The following is a 26,187-nucleotide window of genomic DNA, read 5'->3' on the forward strand; positions in this document are numbered from 1 at the left end:
CAACTAAAAATGCCAGCACTATCAATACACTTCATGCAAATCCAAAACATAGCCTCACACCAGCCACTGTGAAGAAAACCAACTTGGTCCCAAACAAAACCAGCACACCAGGTTTTAAGAAGAGAGGATCTGAGTAACCATCTACCCAGTCTGCAACATTGACAGGCAGCTGCCTGCAGTGGTTAGCTCAACAGTTAACAAACTTTTCCAAAGCCTAATCATGTAACTACAGCAAATTTCACACCTATTGAGGTCCACACTATTACAAGAAAGCAAAGGAAATGGATTTTTTATTTCCATCAGAGATACTGTGTTCAGATTTGTAAAAAGCTAATACAAACCCTTTCACAATCTCTTCAAGAAATCTACTTTTGGAGAGGCTGATACAGCAAATGAATCTTTTACCTTGTCACAGTGGCGTAGGTAATATATGACGACATAATCCACAAGATTAATACCATTATCCTAGGAAAAAATAAATATATTATTAAAAATATGTGATTAACACTGTTTCAAGTGAGTTAAAATTTATCGTATTTCAAAATAAATATATTATTATTTTATATTGTTGTGAGAAATAGGTCTCAGCCCTAGCATTTCTGACCAAAAAGTCAAATCTTTTTAACATAGGCTTGATCATACCACCACAGGAACAGATAAGAAAACATGCATTGTGAGAAGTTAGCCCCGTATGTTTTTTTAATAATATAAAGCATTACTGCATTATAATAATAATAATAACATCTTGTATAATAATATTATTATAGAATATAATATTAACTTAAGTACTACATTCACCTCAGATATATTAAGGTGAATGTAATTTTTTTATTCCTCTAGTCTTATTACATATATAATGAAGATGTGAAATAGGCACAGATATTTTTCATATTTTACTACAAATATAAAACCAGACAGCATGTATCTAACAGCTACATTTCATGCCCTGTTGCCTTTTAAATGTGCATTTTAATACTCACTTTGTGGAATCACCATTTCCATGGTCCTGCATACAACTGTACACAACATCTTTTTATTTTGTTACATGTCATTGGGTGAGTATAAGCCAGATGAACTAAAGGAAAAGTGTAAAACTGCAATTTATACATTGCAGCATACTGTTCAACAATATAAGAGAATCATAGGGGATAGTATCTGGAATGTCTTTGAAGTTTTTTGGATGTGTTTTCATATTGTGTATTGATGGGTATCAAGACAAACATTTGTATGTGAACAATGTCTGACTTTCTGTGCAGAGCTGCTTCACTGATATCAGAGTCTGCAGCACAGTATATTTTATTAATAACATACACCAGCAAAATCTGTAACTAAGCAAGTCATTGCTGTCGTGCAGACAAAGCCACTCTGCTTATATAACAGTTTGACACGTCATGTGACAAAAAGGAACTGAGGTGACTCATGAACATTTGCTTGCCCTTTCAGAGTAAAATACACCGATTATTCTATTTTCTATATGCTAAACTATCAAACTTACTACTCTGGTTTAAAGATTATTTGTAGAACACAAAACACAGATATTGGTGAGCTACATTTAAAAAAACACCTCTGTATCAAGAAACTTTCTAGGCTCATGTGACAACAAATGACTTTTATGTGAATAAGAGATAACATTGACTCTTCAACTTACCTCCTGGAATTCAGCTTACTTAGATGTAATATTGCTTGCTGACAATTCCCACAAAGGGAATAATGGGACACATGAAGGATACCTTAGTGTTCAAACATACAAGACCTGCATTCTTATTCCTTGAAATATGGCCTTCCAATGATCTCTGAGGTTTCATGTCTGCCTGCAGCAGCTGGCCCCTTTGATATTTTATGCATTTTGGAGACTAGTCTAAATTAATAATATATTTATTTTGGCTATCAGGAAACGGTCTGTCATGAGACTTTTTAGCTTGTTTTGCTAAGAGACAGATCTTATGTTATTATATTGTACATGTGTCACTCCATTACATAACTTGTAATGCTGGAAAGTGCTGACTAATCCATCCAAATTGGAAAGCCTCAGAGATAATTAAATTCTTACAAGTTTATGGTTAGATAGAAGAGCAAGACTAAAATTAGTACTTCTACTGAGAAAAGTCAGGCAAAACTCAGTTGTTTTACATTATTCTTCATGGCAGATGGCAAACCAATGAACACTTGAATACTGGGAAAATTGACCAGGTTCTAGTTTCGCTGCAGCTTGTACTGTGGTTTGTCCATGAAGTAGGACTGGAAGAAAAGTGATCATAGGGAAGAGCTGAACCATTGTAGTGAAAAGAAGAGTAAGAATGAGAATCATAGAATCATTTAGGTTGGAAAAGACCTTTAAGATCATCGAGTCTAACCATAAACCTAACACTGCAAAGACCATCACTAAACCACGTCCCTAAGCACCATATCTACATGTCTTTCAAATACCTCCAGGGATGGTGACTCAACCACTTCCCTGGGCAGCCTGTTCCAATGCTTGAAAACCATTTCAGTGAAGAATTTTTTCCTTATATTTAATCTAAACCTCCTCTGGCACATCATGAGGTCACTTCCTCTTGTCCTATTGCTTTGTGATGGTTCTAGTTGATGACCTTGTTACTTGGGAGAAGAGACAGACACCCAACCTTACAGGTAGTTGTAGAGAGCGATAAGGTCTCTCCTGAGCTTCCTCTTTTCCAAACTAAACAACCCCAGTTTCCCCAGCTGCTCCTGATAAGACTTGTGGTCTAGACCCTTCACCAGCTTTGTTGTCCTTCTCTGGACATGCTCCAGCACCTCAATGTCTTTAGGTGACAAAGGACTCAAATCCATTGGAAAAAAAAATCAATACAGTTGCTCACTGAACAATTAATTAAATGTGCTTTTACACTTTGATAATGATGGTATTCACAAGTAATATAAAAAGTTCCCTGCATTCCTGACATTGTATTTCTCACAAACACATTTCTACGTACATGGGAACAAAAGCTAAAAATCAACCTATCTATTGTTCAAGACAGCACCTCGTGTACGAAAAGAGTAAGAACATGAAAGAACACGTTTGTCTCTTACGCTCCAAATCTGTACCAGCAGCAGCAGAAAATACCTCCTATTCTCTGCTGCTTCATATATCCATGTGGTGTCTTGGTATGCTTTGGCAAAGAATAACTTTGAGCCCAGTTTCCATTGCGTACATTATCTAGCACCTCCTCTGCCCTACTGAAATAAGGAACAAAGCAGCCCCACCTCAAAAGGTGTCCAGTTTGTTTGAGCCTGACTTTGATCCCAGCGTGACTAATCAAAAATGTGCTAGCAGCCCTCAATTTTTGACGAAATAATTTACTGCCTTTTATGAGCATTTTCTTGTGCATGCCATTCAGAATTCATCCATTTAACTACCAGTTTAAAAAAAAAAAAAAAAGACTGAAAATACTTTGTTGGGTCTGACACACCTATTTGAAGAGGATTAAAAACCTGCATATTAAATATTTACATCCTTTATATATAGTTCCTATGTGTATATGCTACACTAAACCTTTACTGATATTTTTTTTCAAACCTGATTTTTAAAACATTTTTTACTCACATTGCTCTTACCTTGAGTTAAGAACAAGAAAAAAGGATGGGGACATTTACTGGAGAAGACTTTAGCAGGCTGTGCTCTTTGACTTCTAACTTACTGTAATGAAGTCCTTTACTAGTAAAAGAGACACACAGAAGTTCTCACATAAGATAATTATCCTAGTAGCAGTGCAAATCAGAACATCAGAAATTGGAGATATGCACATGTGCAGTAGAAGGAGGGGAAAAGTTGTGAGAAAAAAGCAAAAACATAGTACAAGGTGCCTTGCTCTTTCAAGCAAGAATGGTAAGAAGTTAGAAAGGATTAACCCTTGACAGATGACAGAACAAAAAAAGATCACTTGACAAAAATTATCTTTAAGTAAAAACAAGTACTTACTCTGCTTTTGACATCCTTTAGTTTGGGAAGTATTTCCAAACCAAATCCATCAGCTTGACCACGCGTCCTATTTCCGCCATTCATATAATTTCCAAAAGCCAGAATCAAACCTAAAATATCCTTTACACTTGTCATGTTCAGCAAAGCCTGGAAAATGGATACTAGTCTGTAACTTCTGTTGGCACAAAAAAATTAATTGCTACTATAAAAAAAGCTGTATTTTTGCTAGTGGTTTCGTTTCTTGTGTGTTTTTACCCCTGTAAAAAAAAAAAAAATCAAGTATTTAAGAGAAGCATTTATTAGACTGTATCTGCCTAAGATACTATATGTTTAACTTAATCCACATGAAGCAAATTATGTGGCACCATACACTATGTAGATGACAAAGATCTTAGTAGACTTTAAAAATCTTACAGATGAGGTGGTTTACCATGAGTTTGCATAATGCACAGTGAAAAGGAGATGCGCTGCTTTTGCTGATACTAGGTTGTACTCAGACTGTCATATTCAGCCTGCTTCTCATTGGTCCTGGTGCTCCAGAAATTCACATTTCTGGATCCATACTTAATGCAGACATACCAGGGCTAAGGACTAAATTACTATGCCCCAAAACAGAAATCTAGAAACACAGTGGTGAACTAATTAATTACTTTAATTTACATATAAAAACATCCATCTTGTCAATTGAGAGTCAGAGGCCAAAGGCCTCATTCTTAACTATGTAGCCTTATAATACACATTGCATAAATCAACTGTAGTGTGAGGTCCTCAAGTAAACTGAGGGAACTACCACTTTCCCTATCCCACACAAACCCAATTCCTTATTTATGTCTCCTTTGGAAAGGAAACACCAAGTAAATATTTTTATGGTTACAATATGTAAAGAAATCCAAGGGGTTAGAGCATGAGTACTTTGTAGCAGCAAAGCTAATCAAAAGCTAATCTTCAAATCGGAAAAAAAAAAAATTATATACTGTCCCAGATGTCATACCTTTAGGTCGCTAAACTATTGTAATTCTCTTTTCATTCTTTTCTCATTCTATTTTTCATATTTTATTTGTTATAACTCAAAAATCTTGTCTTCAGTAATTTATGATATAGAAATCTTAGGTAAAGCTTTGCCAGGAAATAAAAAATCTGTTGTATAGGGTTAATAGAAATGTATAGATAACAGAGGAAAGTAATAAGTTAATGAACATGATAGGCATCTGTTGCTGATGACATCAATAGTGATACGAAAAAAATGTAAGTTTGCGAGGCCCTTTACTAAGCTAGTCTGATTTCTATTTTATGGTGATTATCTATAGCTCTACTTAATGTGCAAAGTACATTTGATGTTGAAATAAAAATAAATTTTCCTATGTAGAGCACAGAGCACAGAGCATCTCATAGAGCACAACCCACCTTCCCTCTTTCCTCCTGCTTTTGTTCTTATAAGCAGCTAAAAAAATTAATATTTTTTTATTTTTCCGAAAATCTAATAACCAGGCTTAAGGTTCGTCACTTTAGGTAAAAAAGAAGCATGAATACTCTAAAATATATTTATATTTTTATTTAGCTTTTGTGAGGATTTACCTTGGAAACACGAGTTACGATATCAACTTTACGGTGCACTGATGTTATTCCTTCAGAGAAAACTGACTGGAAGATAATACACTGAGCTCTTTCTGTGAAGTTGGGGATCTGAGATAACTCATACAAAAATCTGGGGGAAAAAAGAGTATTAATGAATATGTATATTTTTTATCTGTGAGGTACACAATGGATCAAAGCTGTAGTATCATGAAATATACATGCAATCTTTCCTACTTTGAATAAAATCTGACAGAATTTATAATTGTTATATTCTTTATGCTGAATGTGTTAAGCAACCCTATTAATATCAAGAAAAAGGCAGTACATTAATAGTTATCACATTAATCCATTAACCCACTATTACAGCGGCATAGGAATAAATGGAAGACCTAGATCATAGGTTAAATTAAAAAAAAAAAAAAAAGGAAAAAGAAAAGGAAAGAGCTAGAGAAACTTATTTACTGTTTTCACTCATGTGTTTTTGCTTCCCTTAAAAATGTGGCCGGCAATACGGAACCTAATATATCACTACAAGGTTATTTCATAATATAAAACGTCTGCCAAGAAATTTCTTCTGATGCTCAGCCTCAATTTTCTTTTACTAATTTGCACCACACTTCCTATTATACAGCAGCATGTTTTATGGTAATGCACCTAGCTGTGTATTTAGCTCTACAGTACTTGCAGATTCTATCTGTCTTCAGCCACTGTTCAGCAAAGTTACCAAACCTTTATCTGCTCTTTATCTGTCCTCATATACACAATTTCCTCATGAGTCTATTTCAGCTTTCATCCTTTAACTCTCTGGTAAATAAAAATGAATAGAAGCATATTCAACAACTCTAGTTCGGATATCACAAAACGAAAGCATCCCAAAGGCATGAGTAATTCCTCTCTTTTCAATTCAAAATGTAAGACCTTGGCTAAATAATACAAGAAGCTTTAGCATTTCTTGTAACAACAGGGCTTGCATAATTTGCATTATGGGCTTTGACTCTAAGATTTCAGTGATACAGATGCTTTCTTGAAATCCAGAAACAAGCCGTCTTTTGCTTCAGTATCACTTTAGAAACATCCTTCTAATCTCCTGTCTACAGATATCCTTAGATCCCCCTTAACGTAATGCTGTAAAAAATTTTTCTACCTCACTGAATTATGGGAAGTTCTGTGAACCATTATTAGCTTGAATTCTTAAATGTATTTTAATTATTTAAGCTAATATATCTGTTTTCTCCAAATAATTTCTTTTTCATAAAAAATAGTGTCACTATCTCCAAATCCACTTTATAGTTTTTTCATGCATGCAATGCTTTGTTGAATACATGCTGACTGTTTAAAAAAACCAGGAAAATCCACCTGTGGCTGGTGTGAAATACTACTTTTCAATTGGAATATTATTTTTTTCCTTCTTTTTATTTCTTGTCTGATGAAAAAAACCCTATTGTGAGAGAAGGATTGGGGAGGCCTGGCTTGGCTCTTACACTCAAGCAGTGGGGAAAAAAAGAAATGCCAAGCTGGTATTAATAAAAATGCTTCCTATTGGGAATGAATGGTATTGCCAGGGAGAAAAGAGGATACTTTGCACTTTGTGTGAGAGAAACAAAAGAAAGAAAATCCCAAACTGCTTTGCTAAAGTTCTAACATACATTTAAAAAAGTTTAAATTTAAAAAGTCAAATGACACGTATTCTTTCCTTCCCTTGAAAAAGGAACTCTCTCTTACGCTGCTGGTCATCAGAATAAAGCATAATTATGCCAAGAGTTAAAAGAGCATCAGCATAAAAAGAAAATGTCTCCAGATTTTGAAGATAAGAACACATAACTAAAATCCATCACAAAAAGGGATCTTAGCAACTACCAATGTAGTTACCAAACACAAGGTCATGGCATGAATCTGTGGTTATGAAAGACAAACCATGAATTTCGTTGGGAAAAACTTCTGGAGAGAAAAGAATATTCTCAGTTCAGTCACTTTTGCAATTTTAGTTTCAGAAAAGTATAATTTTGACTTAAAATAACAATGATATGACTGTGACATAGCTTTTTGATGGGCTTCTCATTGATACACTTCTTATGGCCTAAAGTAAACTTATGGTATTTGCCATTCAACTCTGTGAGGTCCATTTTACTCCTCTCCTGCAGAAACTGTAAATGAAAAATGCATTTACTTCAGCACTCTTTATCCTACCAGAATCTTGTAGTAAAGAACTTGAGAGTATTTTCAAGACAGGCATATTACTATGTTGTTAGTGGAACAGTACATTCTTCCAAAAGACAGACAAAGGCAGACAATTCTTTGGAGGTAAACTATTTATCAATTCACATTTCTCTACATTGTGAAGAATACAAAATTTAGAAGTAATTTTTGGGGAAAAAGGTTTATCTAATCCTGCAAGCTTCTAAGTAAGCCAGCAGGATGTGAACTGAAGTCAAAGGAAAACTGGTCTTCAAAGAGAAGCAAATAGTATTACTGGGACAGCAATAATCAATAGCTCATAACTTCCTGAATTCAAACTACCTACAAAACAGGCAAGCTCAATACCATATATTGCTACTATTTCCTTCATTAGTATTTATTTCACACCAGAGAGGACTTCTTAGAGATTACATTACAGCTAAACGTGTCTTCTGGAAACTAGCTGAAGCCTCTGTATCCTAGCAAAGCCCAAAATCGTGGCTAATTGTGCATATAAATCTTTATCACATTAATGAATATTAGCATGTTAACAACTATTATCATATAGCATTATTTAGGGGGTATTGTCATGTTGCTGTCATACTTACAGTTTGTGCCAACAATAGCATATTTAACATGCCAGCAAAACAAATCAAAATCACATGTGTAGGAGAGCATCAGTGATACCACTAAAGCTTTGTATTTGTCTAGCAATCCAAGCATTTCAAAATGGCAAAGGTTTCCTTTAGGCATCAGTGAATTCATGTAAATGGCCTCCTCATGAATGCCTACTACTAGTATTTGCAACCATCTGATAAATGGTTTAGTTTGCACTTTTGTTCTGACCCCCATTACAGAAAATACATGAGGCTTACAACCCGTAGCAAATATTTTTAATCACACACGTAAATTTAGCACTTTTTTGTCTTTAACCTTTTATGTCCAACAAATCTCCAGTTGTGCATTTAGGTTGACTAAGAGGCTGACATCGACCACAAAGTCAGCAGTACCTGATCTACTGTGTTTTCAGAAAGGACATTATTTTGAAGGTCCAATAAAATTTATGTAAGTGCATCATCAGCAAATTGTTTCTCCCTTGAGGCAACGTTTAAAAAAGCTAGTTTTCTTAACCTATGTAGTTTAATAATAGGGTAAAAATATGATAATTAAGACTTGCAGAGAGAACACAGAGTAATAATTGATTAAAAGTAGCTTTTGTGTTTGACACTTCTATTTCAATCTGAATGATCACGCGTAACTGCTTTATTTACAGTTCTTCACTTTTAATTATGGAACAATGATAGCATAAATCCAACTTTGTGTTTAATTAAGATCAACCTCTCTCCACTGTAATTTACAGAAAGAGACAACCTTTTATAACTTTAGAGCTCTACAAGATTTGTATTCTCTAGAACACAAAATGCATGAATATTTATTTCACTCAGACATACAGCAAACAGATTGCCAAAGTTTCAAGCTCTGGAAAACATCAACTAGTCACACTATGCATTCTTATGCTCCAAGCCAATGCAATGAAATCCATAGATATGGAATGCAAGAACAAGCTACTATATACACTTTACACATATTTGTCTTCTTAAGTCTTAATCAAGAATGATAGCCACTCTTAGTCAAGAGTAAGCGTGATAGACTCATCTCCCATCATTAAGTTATTCCCTAGAGGCCAGTCACAAATGAGCAGAAAAGACAAAAACAGGCGAGAGGGAAAAGGAAGCAAGATGGCAGAGAGGTCACAGCAGGAAATTGCACTGTGACTAGAGGAGGATGGCAGTACAAAGGGAAAGGTAGCAAAGCAGCGTAAGTCAAACACCACTGATAGGGCAAAATCTGAAATCAAATTCATACACTAAAATAAATTCAGGAGTACCATTCTGGTCACAGATTCTTGTGATTTTCACATTGGCCTGAGGTTTATTACAACAGAAAGAGCAACACTAAAGAAATTTTTCATCCTAACAGTTGTCACTGCCTACAACAGACACAGGAGATGAACTGTGGAATCAGTCTTGCAGGTCTTCAATCAGCATAACCAGAGTGAAATTGCATCCAACAACCAAAATCAGTCTGTCCCTGGTTTATGAAACATTAATTTAACCCTAAAAGGTCTAAGGGAAGGATAAGCCTTTTACAAATGTGAGAATGGGAACAGAATTTTATTGATTCAAGGCTACATATTTTATGAACTCTGGTGGTCCAATTTGACGTAGTAAAATCCGTCATGTCTGAAAAAAGTTATGTGATAAAGGCAAAGTTTACATCATGCCTTAAAACACACCAAAAAAGTTAAATAATTAGCTACCCAAAAACATGTAGCAAGATATCTTTTAACATATCATCAAAGGACTATAGTATATGATGATAAAATAATGTAAAAAAAAAATCTTACTGTTCTGGTTTATCTAGAAGCTTCAGTTCCTCCTCTTTTGAAGTCTGATAATATTGCTTGATTTTCTCCAATTCATCCTTTTGTGCTCTCTGAGTGAATTAACATAAAGTAATTAATAACAAGTTAATAAATTCTTAATTTACCTGTTTGTCTGCAAGTAACAATTATATTTTTTACTGGGGAACATTTAGACTATGTGAAGGAGTGAGGCATAAATATCCATGATAAATTCCTTCAGTGCCTTGCAGTGCCATTACTATCAACAGCCGCAAAGCCGAGCATACTTGTAGAGCACAGCACTGAGAATATTGCTATAGATTGCTTCACACAGTTTAGGTTGGAGAGGTAGCTCTGATATGTGTACAGCCAAGAGTAAACATATGCTTACATGCAACTGTGATGATACATAGGTCATGATTACTATATGCATACTCTACAGAGCAACTTGGGGGAGGGAGCAACTTGAGTGAGGACAGCAATGCACTATCCCGAGTTAACCAATTTAGCCACTTACATCTTGAAGGAGAAAAATTCGCATGTTAGCACAAAAAAAGGCTTACGTAAGGATAGTATTTTTCAGGCAGTTCAGGAGAGAACACTATATATTACGCCTTTTGTTACATTTTAACCTGATTCCAAAGGCTCTCCACTGTGTTAAATTTCTGACATTTAAGAAATAAGCCAGTAAGATAAATAAGCATGTCAATGGCTATTTTTATGGTAACTATTTTTTTACTGTTAAATTCTCTACAGACTTTTTCTACATAATGTCTGTAGTCTAAAACCAACATAAAATAAAACTTTACTTATTCTGTGTCTGAAATAACTACGGTGATAAACCACAGCTTTACCCCAGCTTACTTACATTTTCATACAGTGCTTCCAGTGTTTCCAGATCTACTACGGAGTCATCAACACACAGTATAGCTGTATAGAATACAATCACAAATTAGATGCTAGAAAGCATAATTAAGAGTTGAATTGTATTTCCTGAGAAATGCCCTCAAGACATCTGACCTAGCTAAAGGACATATCTGTATCCAGTTAATATTTTATTATTTCAGCATTTTGGTTTTTTAATGACGTCAAGTCACGGCACTCACACAAGAACTTACTATAAAATGTCTCAGGAGAATGGGGTTCTAATTTTCCTCTCCAGTAATCTCAGCAGTCAAAGATAAGACCTGCCAGGTACTCAGCTGACTGCATAGCTGGTCAGGCAGAAGAACATGAGAACAACTGATACTAGGCAATGAGCAGCACAGACTCCATGGTAGCTTAGAAAGCTGGATAGGAAGGAATTGAGAGGTAGGGTATTTAGATCTCCCTATGTGCATGGGAGATCAGGGAGATAGGAAAACAGGTTGATCTACTTGTCTTGGGGATAGCAATGTTGTGAAGAAGACAGGTAGACAAACTTGCAAGATTTACAAGCACAAAAGATTGTGCTACAGATTTTTAAGTTATCTTCACAGAGCAGCTCACATTTGTTAGCTTTACCCACTAGAAAACTACTCACATGAAAATTTCCAGATAAATACATTTAGACACCACACAGAGACACCTAAAGTATACTCTTCGATGATGAATTACACCTTATTATTAAAAATGAAAAGTCTCGAAATGTTTCCTATCTTAGTTCCAAATGTCATTACATTTATACGTGGCATTGCGTGTTTCCAACATTTGCAAATCCCATTACAATTAAGGCAAGATATTGGGACTCTTCTGAGAACTAAGTAGGATTGATTCATGGTGCTTTCTAATGCTCTCTAATGTTAAATTCCAGTAAGCTAAGAGATGCACAATGGAATAGAAATAACTTTGGATGTTTAATTTTTCTGAATTCAGCATTTCATCAAGATTCATAATGGGACTGGGCACAATTTCTGAACTCCTGACGTACGTTTAAATGTTACTGGGAACATTAATCCCACAAGAATCAACCTTAATGCCTCTACAATTTTCCACATAACCAGCGACTCCTCATTAGCTAGTACCTGATGACTTTTAATTTCAACTGTATTAGATGAATTCAAAGAAAACTTGACTGCTTGTGAATTAAGAAGATTTTAAAAGCTCTTGCTGAATTTGCAATCCCTGTTTGAAAGAGGTAAGGTACACATCTTTAAATAATTATTTAAAAGTAATAAGCTTTCGCCTGCTCTTCCACCTACCCCACAATTTTACATTGTGAAATTAACCAGCAGGCTAGTAAATTTTCTCTGTGGCAGGCTAATTAATTTTATTAAAAGGTCCAATGACATTTAGAATGCTTTAAAATTTTGCCTGTCAATTATGATTCCATCTACCTACATTACACCTTGGTTGGAAGTAAAGACTTATATGGAAGAAGACAGTATCAGGGAAAAAAAGCAGTATCTCCAACTATTTTTGTCCCACTAGAAAGATTCAAGATAAGCTCAAGAGCACCTGAACAACTGAGCTTAACAAAAATCTGTTCTATGAAAAATCATTAGGGATTGAATCTATGTGATCCTCCATTGGCTCTTGCAAGACATTTCCATGAGTTGCATTATCTTCTTTACGATCCAATAAAATTTTAAAAGAACCTAAAAAATTCGAAAATCTATGGAAAATTGGTTTCAACCGGGATTTTTTTGAAGTGACATAATAAAGCAAAAAATGTTTGAGATTAGCAAAATACAATCAGATAAATGAACACATTTTTAACAGAATTAATAATCAGTGTTAGTAGACATTAATATGAATTATTTTCTTTGTTGGACAAGTATGTGATTGTATAAAAGTACCAAGAAAATATTTTTTTATTTACTTGCTATACAACCTGTGCTGCTATTACTGGCAATGTCCATGAAGACAGGCTGCAGTTAAAAATCTGGCCATATTACTGAATTCAATGATAGCTGATCATCTTAGGATGTTAATGTATGTAGAGACACACTCCCAAAAAGTCAGAAATCTGGCCAAAATCCACAGAGACTTCTTCATTTCATCTTTATGTATTTTAATATCTTTATCTTTGTCCTTATATATTTTTTCATTCAAACTTATCAAACTTAATGGCATACAGATTTGGAGCAGTAGACAAAAATGAAAACATGTAAAATTATGAATATTGTTCCATCTTTTAAAAAAGAAGCATTGGTTTTGAAAAGCTGGAAGAAATCCCCAAATTCACAGGTGTCTTAGTACTCTTCATATTCTTAAAATATGGCATGTACAATACATTCACAGTATGTTGTGCAAATCAACTTGAATTGGGGCAGCTGAAAACCCCCCATTACACTAGATCAAAGAAACTAATTTTTGTTTTTATTTTTTTGTTTAGTTACAAGAAACAAAAGCTTCTTAATTTTTCTGTGAAAAACAAAAACCAGTGTTAATCATATGTACATTAACATTGTTAAAATGAATTAAAACCTTGGTAAGTTTTTCAAAATTTTCTCCTGATACAGTAAATTTAACTGTGATACTTTACTGCATTAAATCTCATTGTATCAAGACTCACATAAGTGTAAGTAATATAGGTGAAGTATCACAAATCTACAAAAGAGGCTCCAAAACAATTAATAGCTATTACAAAATCAATCATCATCAGTGGTTTTTACTTTTATCTTGCTTTCTAGTTAGCTGTCTTCCTTACACTGTCAGTTCAGTTAGAATATTTCACCTACACCTCACAATATGTCGAAAGGAAGTAGACTCATGCTGTGAAAAGCTGGTAATTTTATTGGGTTCCTCTACCTTTAAAAAATCTGTTACTTGGCCAAGTCTGGTTTCTGAGATCCTTTTTTGCAGGGAAATTGAGGCAAACATTTTTATGTGGCCTATGGTGTCTGCTCACAACAAGAAGAATTTATATACACAAGGATCATTAGTGCAGGGTTGCACCCATTAGGATATAATAACCGTCAGCTAGGACAAAAAACAGATCAGCATCATGCATTCAAACTAACAGGCACACATAAAAATACTTGCCAACTAAGAGTATTGCTTCAAATATAAACTTGTACCAAAGATTTTTAACAGACTCATTTTTTTAAAAATGAATCTCACTGTAAAAAACAGATTCTCTACTGCACGGATTTTTCACATAGTCTGTTTTATCACTTCAAAAATGTAAACCAAAGAAAAGTTGAGATTCTAAAGCATACTGTGTGCCTTCTACATACAACTGCAGAACTTAGACGTTAAATACGAAAAAGATACTTCCCTCCTCTTACCCAGATTAAATACCACAGTCTTTAGGCTGACTCTGATATACAGTCTGACTCCTACTAAACACATTTTGGTTATATCAGGATTTAAGTCCTGCTGACAGAGCTTACACATACTCAGCAGTATCAAACCACGTAATGTGTCAATTAAAATATGAAATATAATGAGATCACCTTAACTGCTCCCTAATGATAAAACAGAAATACCTGATTTAAATAAAAAGAGCTTGCCAAAGGTACATTTATTTGGTCTGGATGTACTTCATTGTTTTATGTAGCACATTCTTCTGTGTAAGGCTTGATTTCATGGGAAGATGAAGCCTATCACTGGGAAATTTAAACTACACTGTGACTGATCTTGTCAATTAAAAAATGACAATGATTGTTAAATACAAATTCCTATGTGGCAAAACTGCCTAAAATATCCAAATTGCTCTGGATTACTTCTCAAAAATTGGTATTATTCTAAACTTATGTAAAGGCTTCCTTTACATAACAGTATTTAACCAGTGTGCAACACAAAAACCCATTAAAATATACGTTACGAAGAAGCACCATGGGCACAAAGTAGGTTTAGAAGACTAAGAAAGCTCAACTCCTGCAAGAAGACATGAGCAAAAGACTCTGGCACTGTTGTTAACCTACCCACATCAGGCTGGATGCCGAAGGCAGATTCACAAAAACATATGTTGTGAATTTTCCACAACAAAGAAAATAACTTTTAAAGAAAATTGCTTCCCAACTTCTGAGATGGGTATGCAGCTATGTCTGTACTTCATACATAGCATACAGTATATACAGCATGCATACATGTAATAGTCTGTGCAGGTGGAAAAGTCACACAACTTTGGAACAACAGTTTTTAAACCTTTATAGTCTATACTTCCATCCTGCAAATTATTTTAATTGAAAACCCAATAAAACTATTTTCACACAGTGCAGGTAACAAATATTCCAAAGCATTTATCTTTATCCAGAAGTATTTCCAAAATATAATAAAGAAAAGAACTGTGAAACTATTTGTGCTGCATGATATGGTTAAAACACAGACTGGGATGCAGAAATTCAGATCGCACTATGGTCTGCAGATTACAGTTGCTTTGGAATAGCTGCCTTATACATACGAAACATGGTCTTTCAGATGCTAAGAAAAGGGCATGGTTAACAATGATACTGTTCTCTGAAGTCAGATGTGCCATAAACAATAAATTGCACTAAAACAATGCAACCTATTTATATAACTTCTATGGCCTCTCATTAAAGAAGACCATACTGAAATCTCAGGATGATTAGAAACATAATATAGAATGAGAATGATTATTGGAGTGATCATCAGTCTGGATGAGTTAATCTGCTGTTCACATTCTTCCAATTACTTACTCCCAATATATTGACAATGGAGGGTAAATCACAAAGTTGGAGATGACCAAACAAATACTTTTCAACTGGTTGACTGACACTGCACAACAGTATCGTTAACTGTGTTCTTTCTAGAAAGTTAGTCCCCTTCTACAATGCCATGTAAAAAATTGATGCAGTGTGCATGATAGCTATTTGCATTGCTCACCATCAGAATATCATTACTGTGACATTATGATAAAAATACATTCCACATTTGAGGAGAAGCCAAAAAAACCCACAATAATGAAGGTGAATCTACAAAAGCAGATGGCATGACCTAGGCTTTTTAACAAAATCCATTCCAATCCATCCCATCTAAGTGTGATCAAATAAAGTTCTCTAATATTTTCGAAGTTTAATGTGCCTCTGCATAGATAATTTACATTGTTGGTGAACACAAGAATGTTCCAAATCCACAATAAACATACCGGGTCCCCATATGTGCTATTACAGGTTGGCCAGTGCTAGGCTGATTTAAGAAATGGAGTCTCAGATATTATTTAATTTCTTGATATCTACGAAAGAAAATAAATACTAAATGAGCATTAGAAATAGTCTCAATGCCAAGGATCAGCGTTAAATCTCCCCTTTGCTACATAGGCTAAGTTCTGTCAGCATTGCAGTGTTAAACTCTTGCCTTGGTAAAAGTACTAGCAAAGCCTGCAGCTGTTCTGCGTGGAGTGATACGGCACTTTATTGCCAGGAGGAGTGCAATAAGGTATAAATCGTGTGCCTGGCGTGATCTACCGCATCTCATAGATTTTGTCTCAAGAATAATGTACCAGCATGTGAGACCATCTAGTTAATGCATCCTGATGGAAATCAGGGGTATTAGACAGTGAACTATTTCCAGCAATGTACAGAAGCAGAACTTCTGGTGCCCCACAATTTCAGTGGCGAATTGCAGGTACTATGGAGGTAGTGAGGGATTTGGGATAGTCGATCTTTTGGACAGAGGCATCTACATTTTATCTATAATTTTATTTTTGTAACTACAAGCTTTTTTTTCATCTAGGCTGCCCCATAATTTTGCCAGTTTACCCTTGAACAAAGATCTCAGTGGCTCGTGGGAAGATGGCACAGATGACATACACTGCAGAGAAGAGTACTATTAATGTGTTTTCCCATATACTGCTATTGCTAGCTACTATACTGGGAACTGCCTAAGTGACTGGAATGTTGCAGTGTAAAAAGCTGGTACCCTTTCCTACAAAGGGTCTTTGCGTACAGTTACAACCAGCATTCCCATTAGAAAGCAAACTGAAACACCTCACTGTGGAGTGAATTGTAGTATTTCAACAGCAAAGCCACATAAGTAGTCTTGAGCCACAAGTTTGCCTCTCAAGCTGTATTATTTCAGTTGAACAATGATAGGAAAAGTACGACAGAAGTGCATTGATATGAAATGGAGATTACTTCTCTAAGTGTGTGGTGTTAAAGCATGTTCCTTAATTAACAACTGATCTCCACATTCCTCATGTCTTCTTTATGAAGTTTAAGAAAAACCACAAAGAAGCCTTGAAAATAATCATAAATCTCTGCACAATTTGATTATTGTAATTTGATTTTTAAATATAAATACAGATCCTATGTAGCATACTGAGACAGATTTCCTGTCTGCTGCTTCAGCTCAGGAAATGATTATTATTAAAAGTGGTCTAATCAGAAACTGTATTATCCTCTTCAGCACCAGATTCACCATAAAACTTGTTAGTGTTCTCAGAACATTATAGTACCTAGGAGTTCACCTCCTCTTCCACTTACCAAAAAACTGAGGATTAGGACAGGTGCAGCATGACAATGTTAACATTCCCTCTAGATCATATAATGCTAACACTAGCCAAAATAATGATGAAGTTTTACACTGTCTCCTGCCTAGACTGTACTTAGATACAGCACGAATTTAAACTTATCTGCAAAGGATGAACTTCAGTCTCTCACACAAATGTGTTGGAGATTCCCTTCCTGAAGTGTGGCAGCTGGCTCATTATCAAATGCAAACTGCAACATCTGGGTGCCAGATATGGTCACTTGCTTGGTTCGCACTGCTGAGCTATCTGCAGAATATGCTGTGAAGCTAGTTACTTTAATTTGAAAGAGTAAACCTATAGATGCAGCAATCTCACACTATTTTAAAGGGTGCAATTTTTCTTGTGATTACTCTTGTTGTGTCTTCTCTACAATTCTGCATGCATCGGTATGCATAAGGCAGTTCATTTGAGGACAGTTTTTCTCTGTATTTCTGTAACTCCTACATAAGGTGGAGTAACCAGTACACTATACATAGACAGTAAACCCTTTTGTGTATGTATGGCTTTTCAACAAACACAGTCAGAAAAACTTGAAATAAAATCAGCTATCCTTTTTTTATTATTATTCTTTTGATTGTTTTGCTTCAAATTTCTGCATTCTCTGCTGCAAGCTGCCAAAGACAATTAACTTTTCACTTTCCTATCTTTCACATACTGAATTATGCAATGGAAATTGGCTTGAAACAAGGGATTAGTGCTTAATTTTCATGTTTCTTAGAGGTATCTTTTTGTAACTCCACTTTGTAAGAAAAAAGAACTCTAACATTCAACACCCAGTGATCATTCACTTTTTTGGTTAGGTGTTGTCATGAGCTATTTAGCTTATTGTGATCTTTTTTCACCCACTACATTGACTATAGCGATCTTCAAAGAATTTGTCTGCTAATAGGCAGGACTGCACACTGATTTAAATTAAACAACATATCAGGGAATAAAAACACACTGAAAGAGAAACAACATAATTCTACTGTTGTCTTCATTGTGCAATGCATTTCTAAAGATTCTTTCTAGAAAAGTTTTCCCTGAGTCTGGTGAACTGTTTTTTCTTCCCTAGGTAGTCTCTGCACACAGATCTGCACACAGAACAGTCAGTCACTCATCCTGCTTTGAAATTGCCATGACATCAATAAATTTGAAAAATAAAGTTCCACTACCACTTTTCCCAAATCGAGTTTGAATCTCCTAGCTGTTTCCATAAGCAAGAGGCAGCATATCCTATTGCTGCCTTGAGCAACACATGTGCTGACAGGCCAGTCATTTGCTACCTCAGAATAGAAAGGGTGATGAGTTATAAACTTTCTTTCAGTGACACCACTTGGTTTGGTGTCTCTCTTCTACCAGCACTCTAATTTTCATTAAACTTGTAGGACTGCATTAGCTATGCCTACAACTGCAAGTAATGTACTCTTCAGAAATGGATTCAAAGACAGCAACAGCTGGTACTGAGGATTCAGTGTTCACACTATACACATTTCAGGGAGTTTTAACTATTTCTCATCTGATTCTGCAGAATTTACGGCCTGCTATAGATGGAGACTGCTGGCGTGCTATTAGAGCACATCTTCTCATTCAATTCTGAAGGATGTTTGTGCACCCTGAGATGCAAACACAGCAAAGGGAAAAACTGGTAGATTTCATTCAAAAGGGCACTGCTGATTCAAGCTAAAATGCTAGTGTATATATTCCTGGACATTCGACTCCTTCTTTTCTCTTAAATTTGGTATAAATTGGCTAGAGGTTTTCAAAAGCTATAGAAATACAGCAAATGACAGAGAGAGAGAGAGAGAGAGGGAGGGAGGGAGGGAGGGAGGGATGGATGGATGGATGGATGGATGGATGGATGGATGGATGGATGGATGGATGGATGGATGGATGGATGTGTTCTATTTAGTAGAACATGATGGCATGGAAAATAAAAAGTCAGGAAAACATCTCTGAAGATACTAGTTTTTTAAAATTCAGCTGCTATCCTATCCTATGCTGCTGTAATTCCTGCCAGCAAATTATTCAGACCTTTAGTAATAACAGTTTTTTTCCATCCCATTCTGATACCTTTCACACAATACTGGCAGGCACAAAGTTATTCCTTCTTTTCGTTGTTTCCCTCCATCCCAAGAGACATCTGTAAGCCCTTGTGCTTTTAAATTGCTAGATGCTCAAAGGCTCTTCTGAAATTAATAATAATCAATGCCAGCAGCATCTCAACACCCTACCCAGTATTTGTATGTGATGGAGGGAAAACAATAGCAAAAAGGAGACATCAACTTGAATTCTTCCAGCAGTTGTTTTAAATGGTGAATATTTTCCTTTTTTTAATGTGAAAAAGAAATAAACAATATCCTTAAACAATATCTTTTTAAATCCAGAACATAAGCAGAATCTGAATTACCCCAGTGTTCTGAAAAAATTTGTATTTCTCTACAGTTGTATTGGCAAACTCAGATAATTTCTACCAGTAATGGAATTTATACACTGAGTAGCCCTGCACTTTGAAAAATGCCATCCAGTAACCATCTTTCTGTTCACTACGTGGCAGCTGCATCAGCTTGGAAGTGTTTTTTATACTGCTAATAAAGCAAAATGTAAACATCCAAAAAATACCAACTGCGTGTTTGAAGTCCAGAAGATTTATATATAAGCCTTCCAGTTAATTTTTCTCAGTGGAGGACTGGCTCAAGAAAAAGGCAAGTACTGTAGGGGAGGAATATGAAACAGTTTGGAGAAAACCCTATACTGAAAGTGATATGTGAACTGAAATAGTACAGAAGGAGTTGTACCTGAATGCAGTTCTGATTATTTAGGCAAAACTTTTACATATACTGGAATATACTGGGAGAATGATTCTTCTGGTATCTGTAAAAGGACTTCATTTAAGGCACATTCTGTAATATAAGAAATTCTCTGAAGGGGACTATGAGAAAATATCTATGCAAATATGATATATTAATTGTAAGAAACACTTACCTTGTTGAATATCCTTCATCTCCAGGTGCAAACTGGATATTAAAATTCCTACAGTTTGAGACCGTTTTCCATCCAACAATTTGATAATCTAGAATGATGATGGAAAATGATCTGAGATCAAATGAACAGACTTCAAATGATTCATTCACATTTATGACAGAAGCTAATTTGTGAAAGGAATTCAATGTCTCTCCAAACATCAAACCTTTTCATTAACTAAATGTGGCAGTAAGACCTTCACCTTATCGCTTTGCTCTGCACCTTAAAAAATGGCTGATAAATGTAAGCTTGAATTCTCACCAGATCTAGTAAAGAACATCACCTCGTAGGGTGCTATTAAGAAGGGAAAAAAAGGCACATCAAATACTTATTCTGGAATATACACTGTCCCTTTTCTCCTTAAGGTGATCAGGACAGAACTATTTAAGACACGCTGAACATATCATGAGTTCCTTAGTTTGTCTGATAGTTTATAATTCAGTGTGAACACATTTTGACAAAAGATCAATTCCTGACCAAGGAGAATTGGAGAATTTTCTTCTTATGCCCTCTCAACACAATTTCTGGAACACTGGAGGCTACCAGAAGGCTTTCTTTCACTCTTGTCTGAATGTGCTTCTTTCACACCCTTGACACTCCACAAGGATTTGAGGACTTTGTTCACATTTTGGGTAACAGACACTTGTTAGTATAATATACTGACATTCAAATGGTAATATTTTCAGATGTGAGGTGGGTGAAGGAGAAACAAAAGGAGGGAGGGAAACCTTGAGGAAGTTATTTTGGCTGGTTGAAATCAGTGATACTGATGTGGATCAGTCCATAAATAAAGTAATGAAAAGTAAACCATCAGAATTTTAGAAGTGTAGTTCAGATGTTAGAAACGTCAAAACTAAACTTCCTACAGTGTCTTCACTGTTGGTATCTGTGATTTTGATTTATGTCATAAGGAAGATATGACTGCAGTGTATCACAAAATGCAATACAGACTTAAGCTCTTCTTAAATAAGAAATGTTCAGATTCAAGCAGTTAGCTCAGTTCATAGTATTGATGTTCAAATACTATTAAAAATACTAACTTAGATGTAAAATTAAAACTAATAGCTAAGTTTTCCTTAAGCCTATATTCCTAGTATCTGAACAATATTTAATCTATATGTATCAAAATTTAATTTTAATATTTGGGTGACACTGATATTTAGATATTTGATAATATTAGAAACTTTGAGTATTTTTTATCCCTTATCCTTGTAATATTCTTATAGATGCCCACATTACAGACAGCTAACTGACAAAATTTATACTAACTCATACAAACGTTTCTTACCGATGTTTTATGGGATTTAGGAATATTCAACTGAGCAACTACTTAGTCATCCACTTATATAAAAGTAGATTTGTAGTTGAAAAACACAGGAAAAAGACAAATGATAGTGACATTTTCACCTGAAAATGTAAAGTTAGTTCCTATTTACAGAGTACTGACACTGGACAATATGTTAACAAGTTGGAACACATTCTGCCTTCAACAAAGTAATCTGTTGTGGGGACTCAACATTTAATTAATTTATGATAAAGTACATGCTGCATGTTTTCTGACAAAATGGTAAATAAAATCTATCCTGAGAGGTTTTTTTCAGCCTCTATGTAGAGCGTGCATCCTGGATATTAAGAAAGTAATACTATTACTTCAAATGAGAAAGAATTCAGGCTCTTTAACTCCTGAGTACACAAGCAGACAAGATGATTTGGCTACAAGTAACCATAAATGAATACTCTAAGCATCACATCCTGTTGACTGTGATTTTTTCAGAGCAAATGTAAGTAACTGCTCAGTTTATCATGGTCATTTCTAAAGCTTTACATGAATTTACTGAACTCCGCAGCACATTAACTTCTTACAGGGATAATTACAGGCTTGAGTAGTATGCAATTTGTATAGCATTCTCTGACCTCCAAGTTGACCTTGTTCAGGGGCAAATTCATAGGTTGTCATAAACCCCATTAGACATGCCTAGTTTGAGGCAAAACCTTTCCAGACTATAGCTGTTTTAGACAATGTAACATTTGAAATAATTCTATTAAAGTATTTTAAGTGCTAATGTATTCTCCAGATATGATCAAACAAGAGCACATTGCTAATCAAGACTTCCTCCTTAAAAGATAAGTGAAAAAAAAAAAAATATGCTGTATAATTTAGAGAAGCTAAGAGATATGTGTTTTAAAATTGCCAACTAACTGTATGTTCACATGCATGTTAGACAAATGTACACATGGTCACAATTACCAGGCATCAAACTGGACTCAGACTACCTGAAATAGCTTCAACCTACTGAAATCTCTAAGCGAAGGCTAATATTTTATTCATTAGAGAGCAAAAATAGAGTAACAGAATAGCTTAAATTGGGCATAAAACTACACTAAAACCACAGATGTAATGCTAAGGATTACACTGGACTTTTTAAATAAATTTTTAGAACAAATGTGTAACTTGAAAGATTTTGCAACAAAAATAAATTATCAGTAGTAAAATAGAGAACATGTTTTCAGAGATACTCACTTTGCCCCTAATTATGGTTATTCTGGGGAAGTCACTGACAGGGAATTAAATGTGTGTGAATTCCAAATGGAAAGGAGACACAAAAAAATCAGCACTTTTCCAGGTCATAAAAAAACGTAAGGCAAATAAAACAAAAGTTTGTAAAGACTGCATTGAAGTATTTAGTCTATACTTTTAAAAGACAAATCACTGATCACCTCTCAGCATATTGGGACTTGCTTGGAGCTGGCAGTGACAGGTAAGCAGCTAAAATCCAGCTGACGCCAGTTGCTGCTGTTATGCCAGCTGGCAGGGTTTGCCAGCTGCCTGCTGCTCCTTCAGACTGTGAATGTATCGTTTCAACGGATGCAGCATCTTCAGGCTCAGTGACAAAATTGTGACTGCTGGTGCTAATTCATTTAATTCACTGATCCATAACATTATTTGCTCCATGTGGTGTTCCCAACTATTTTTTAATGTTATTAAGTTGTTTTGCTGTACACAAGCGCCCTTTCTTTCAAATATTCATAATCTAATTTAAAAGTGGAGGCATACTGAAGCTTGAACACATTCATAAATTATTCTGTTATTCCCATTAAAAGGTGTTACACCAATGTAGCCAGAAATGTATTTCACTAAATATTATACGGCAGACTTCACTGTTATGTCTAACTTCGATGTCTACATTCTGTCCAGGACACTTACTGGTGTTGAAAACTGAACAGATTCAGTTTACTTTAGTGATTAAAAGCTAAATCCTTCCTCCTGCTGGTGCATGGATTCTTTCCATAATATTTAAATATATTGAGGGAAACCATAAGCTAAAAAGCTGTCCTGCATATCAGTGTTTCTCTCCATTCCCACTCGTTAACTTTTATGGTGAAGTCAACACCCTGGACCTGTAAGTAGTCTGCTGAAACCCTGTTGAAGCAGAGGAACAATATCCTGCACAAGAAGCAAGTATGCCCCTCAAAATTCCACATAAACACCGCAAGTGTTATCAATGAAATTTCAGAAGCAGAAGACTAGACAAGATCTCTTCTATTCCAACTCAAAGGAGAGCCAAGTTAAACGTTTTTTTATTTAACAGGGATGAACCATAGCATTATACCTTTTAAATATTTAAAAATATATTTGAAGACATGCAATTCTATTGGGTGAAAAAACCCCACTAGTTTTAGCCTTTTGCTAAAGGTCAAGCAAATGGCAATTTCTCAGGATAAAATAGGAGGTAAGAAATGAGCTAGTAAGAAACTTACTGAAATTTTATTCCTATCAAAACTGTAAAAACAAGACAAAGCCACAAAAAAGATATTTACCCTTTATGGATACTTCCCATATCCTACATGACTGCTGAGCTTTGTGGTAAACAAGGAAATGCCATACTGATTCTTCTCAGTACAGCACAAAAAAATAAAAAGAAAGTGAGAGTGCTTGGGAAGAGCACGCACTAGCATTTTACTACTTCTACTCAAGTTTGAACACTGTTTATTAACTTTTACAGACAGCTGAAGACAGTCATTGTGTTTCAACCCTGCAAAGCTTCCAACATTTTCTGCAATATCTGCCCTTCTTGCGGAAACACAAAATTCATTAATTGTAATTCCTCATTTAGTTAGATGGACAAAAAACTTGCTGACAGACATATCCCTTTCAGTTTAAAAAATGCAATTCACTCAAAATATTGACACTCTTCTTAAATGAGAACACATGTTAATAATTATGTGAAGTCTGTTAGAGATAATAGACAACAGAAAAGCCATTATCTTTAATGTCCTCCTGCGTCTTTGAAATGATAATCATTGAACTAAAGGGCCAAAAATGATTGATGGACTTTCATTTGGAGCATACACCTGACACAAATTACTTGACATTTACTCTTTTTTTTCTTTTGTAAGATGAAGACAGAGTGGCATCACAAACATTCAACTATCCTGTTTCTTGAAAAAGTATAGAAAATACTTGAGTTTTTGAAGGTAAGTTACCAACAAGTGCTCAAATACATTGGAAAAACTAACGCAACTTCAAAAAACGTGTAAGCCCAGCAACGGAGTTACAGAATGCACATGAAATAAATCACAGCCAAGGAATGTTCTTTGCCTCTTTTTCAGGATTACAGGGTCTTGTAGCTTAATAAATAATGAATCATGGGTTTTATTTAATTCCAAAATATGTCTTCATTCTGTCTTTCTACTATTCGGTACTACAATAAAAGGTTTTGATTCTGCAAATTTAACAGTAAAGGGAGAACCTATGGCTTGAGAAGAATTTCACGTCACGTGCCTATCAGCCTAAAAATTTGCATGGATATGTACAGACATAGAAGAAATGATAACAGTTTGGAATGAATAAAACCAAAATTGTTTGCATGCAAAACTTCAGTCCTTCATCTGACATGAAAACATCTACAGAAGACTTTCAGAGTCTGGAAAAGATGTTAGATTCTTCAAATTGAGTTCTTTCAAAAACAACCAATGTTATTTGGTGGTTGGTTTTGTGTTTTTGGTTTTTTTGGGGGGGGGCTGGGGTGGGGTGTTTCTTTCCCATCCCCCGAAAAATAGATTAGAGTTTTAATATGCTAATTGTTTTCAGTTTTCATTGTATTCACTAACAGCTATGGATCCTAATGGTACTGTACTGAATCTACTTACAGTTGAACATTTTTGGTACATAAAACTTCATAGTTGAAGTCTATTTACAATTTCACCAATATAACTTACAATATATTTTTTTTAAATAAGCCATACATTCCTGGAGAAATGCTTTAATGCCAGTGTTGGTGGATAATAAAATAGGGGCAGAAATCATATGTCCAGAATGATAAAACTGAAATCCAAGTATGCATAAGGAAATACAGAAATGATGATGAAAACAGTCTTGATTAACAGTTGCACTTTCACAAGCATGTCAGTGATACTTTAAAAATATGAGTTAACAATAGGATTCATATTCAAAAGGCATTTAAAGTCTAAATCTCCAACAGATTCAATATCTAAATTGAAGTTATGTACTAAAATAACTTGGTAGATCTAGCCATTTTACTTCTTGATTTCCAAGAAGCTGTAACTTTTAAGTAATTTTGAAGTGGGACCAACCAGGCACATTCGAAAAAGCTTAGCTAAAGACCACAACACCTTACATGGCATAAATACTTTTAGATCCAATGCATATTG

General features: G+C 35.0%; 1 protein-coding gene across 1 annotated transcript in view; it reads right to left on the minus strand.

Moving 5' to 3' along the window:
- Positions 1-26,187, minus strand: part of FMN1 (formin 1) — a gene marked incomplete at its 3' end in the record, with an annotated part of 99,742 nt that overhangs the window by 15,747 nt on the left and 57,808 nt on the right. The window contains exons 6-11 of the mRNA XM_010155637.1: positions 20,476-20,563; positions 10,963-11,024; positions 10,098-10,186; positions 5,516-5,645; positions 3,941-4,087; positions 406-465 (exon numbers count right to left, since the gene is read on the minus strand). Of these exons, the coding sequence (XP_010153939.1) occupies positions 406-465; positions 3,941-4,087; positions 5,516-5,645; positions 10,098-10,186; positions 10,963-11,024; positions 20,476-20,563 (576 nt within the window). The remainder of the gene's footprint in view (positions 1-405; positions 466-3,940; positions 4,088-5,515; positions 5,646-10,097; positions 10,187-10,962; positions 11,025-20,475; positions 20,564-26,187) is intronic.

Source organism: Eurypyga helias, unplaced genomic scaffold, assembly GCF_000690775.1.
Source record: "Eurypyga helias isolate BGI_N326 unplaced genomic scaffold, ASM69077v1 scaffold5177, whole genome shotgun sequence".
In the NCBI taxonomy this organism is placed as follows: Eukaryota; Metazoa; Chordata; class Aves; order Eurypygiformes; family Eurypygidae; genus Eurypyga; species Eurypyga helias.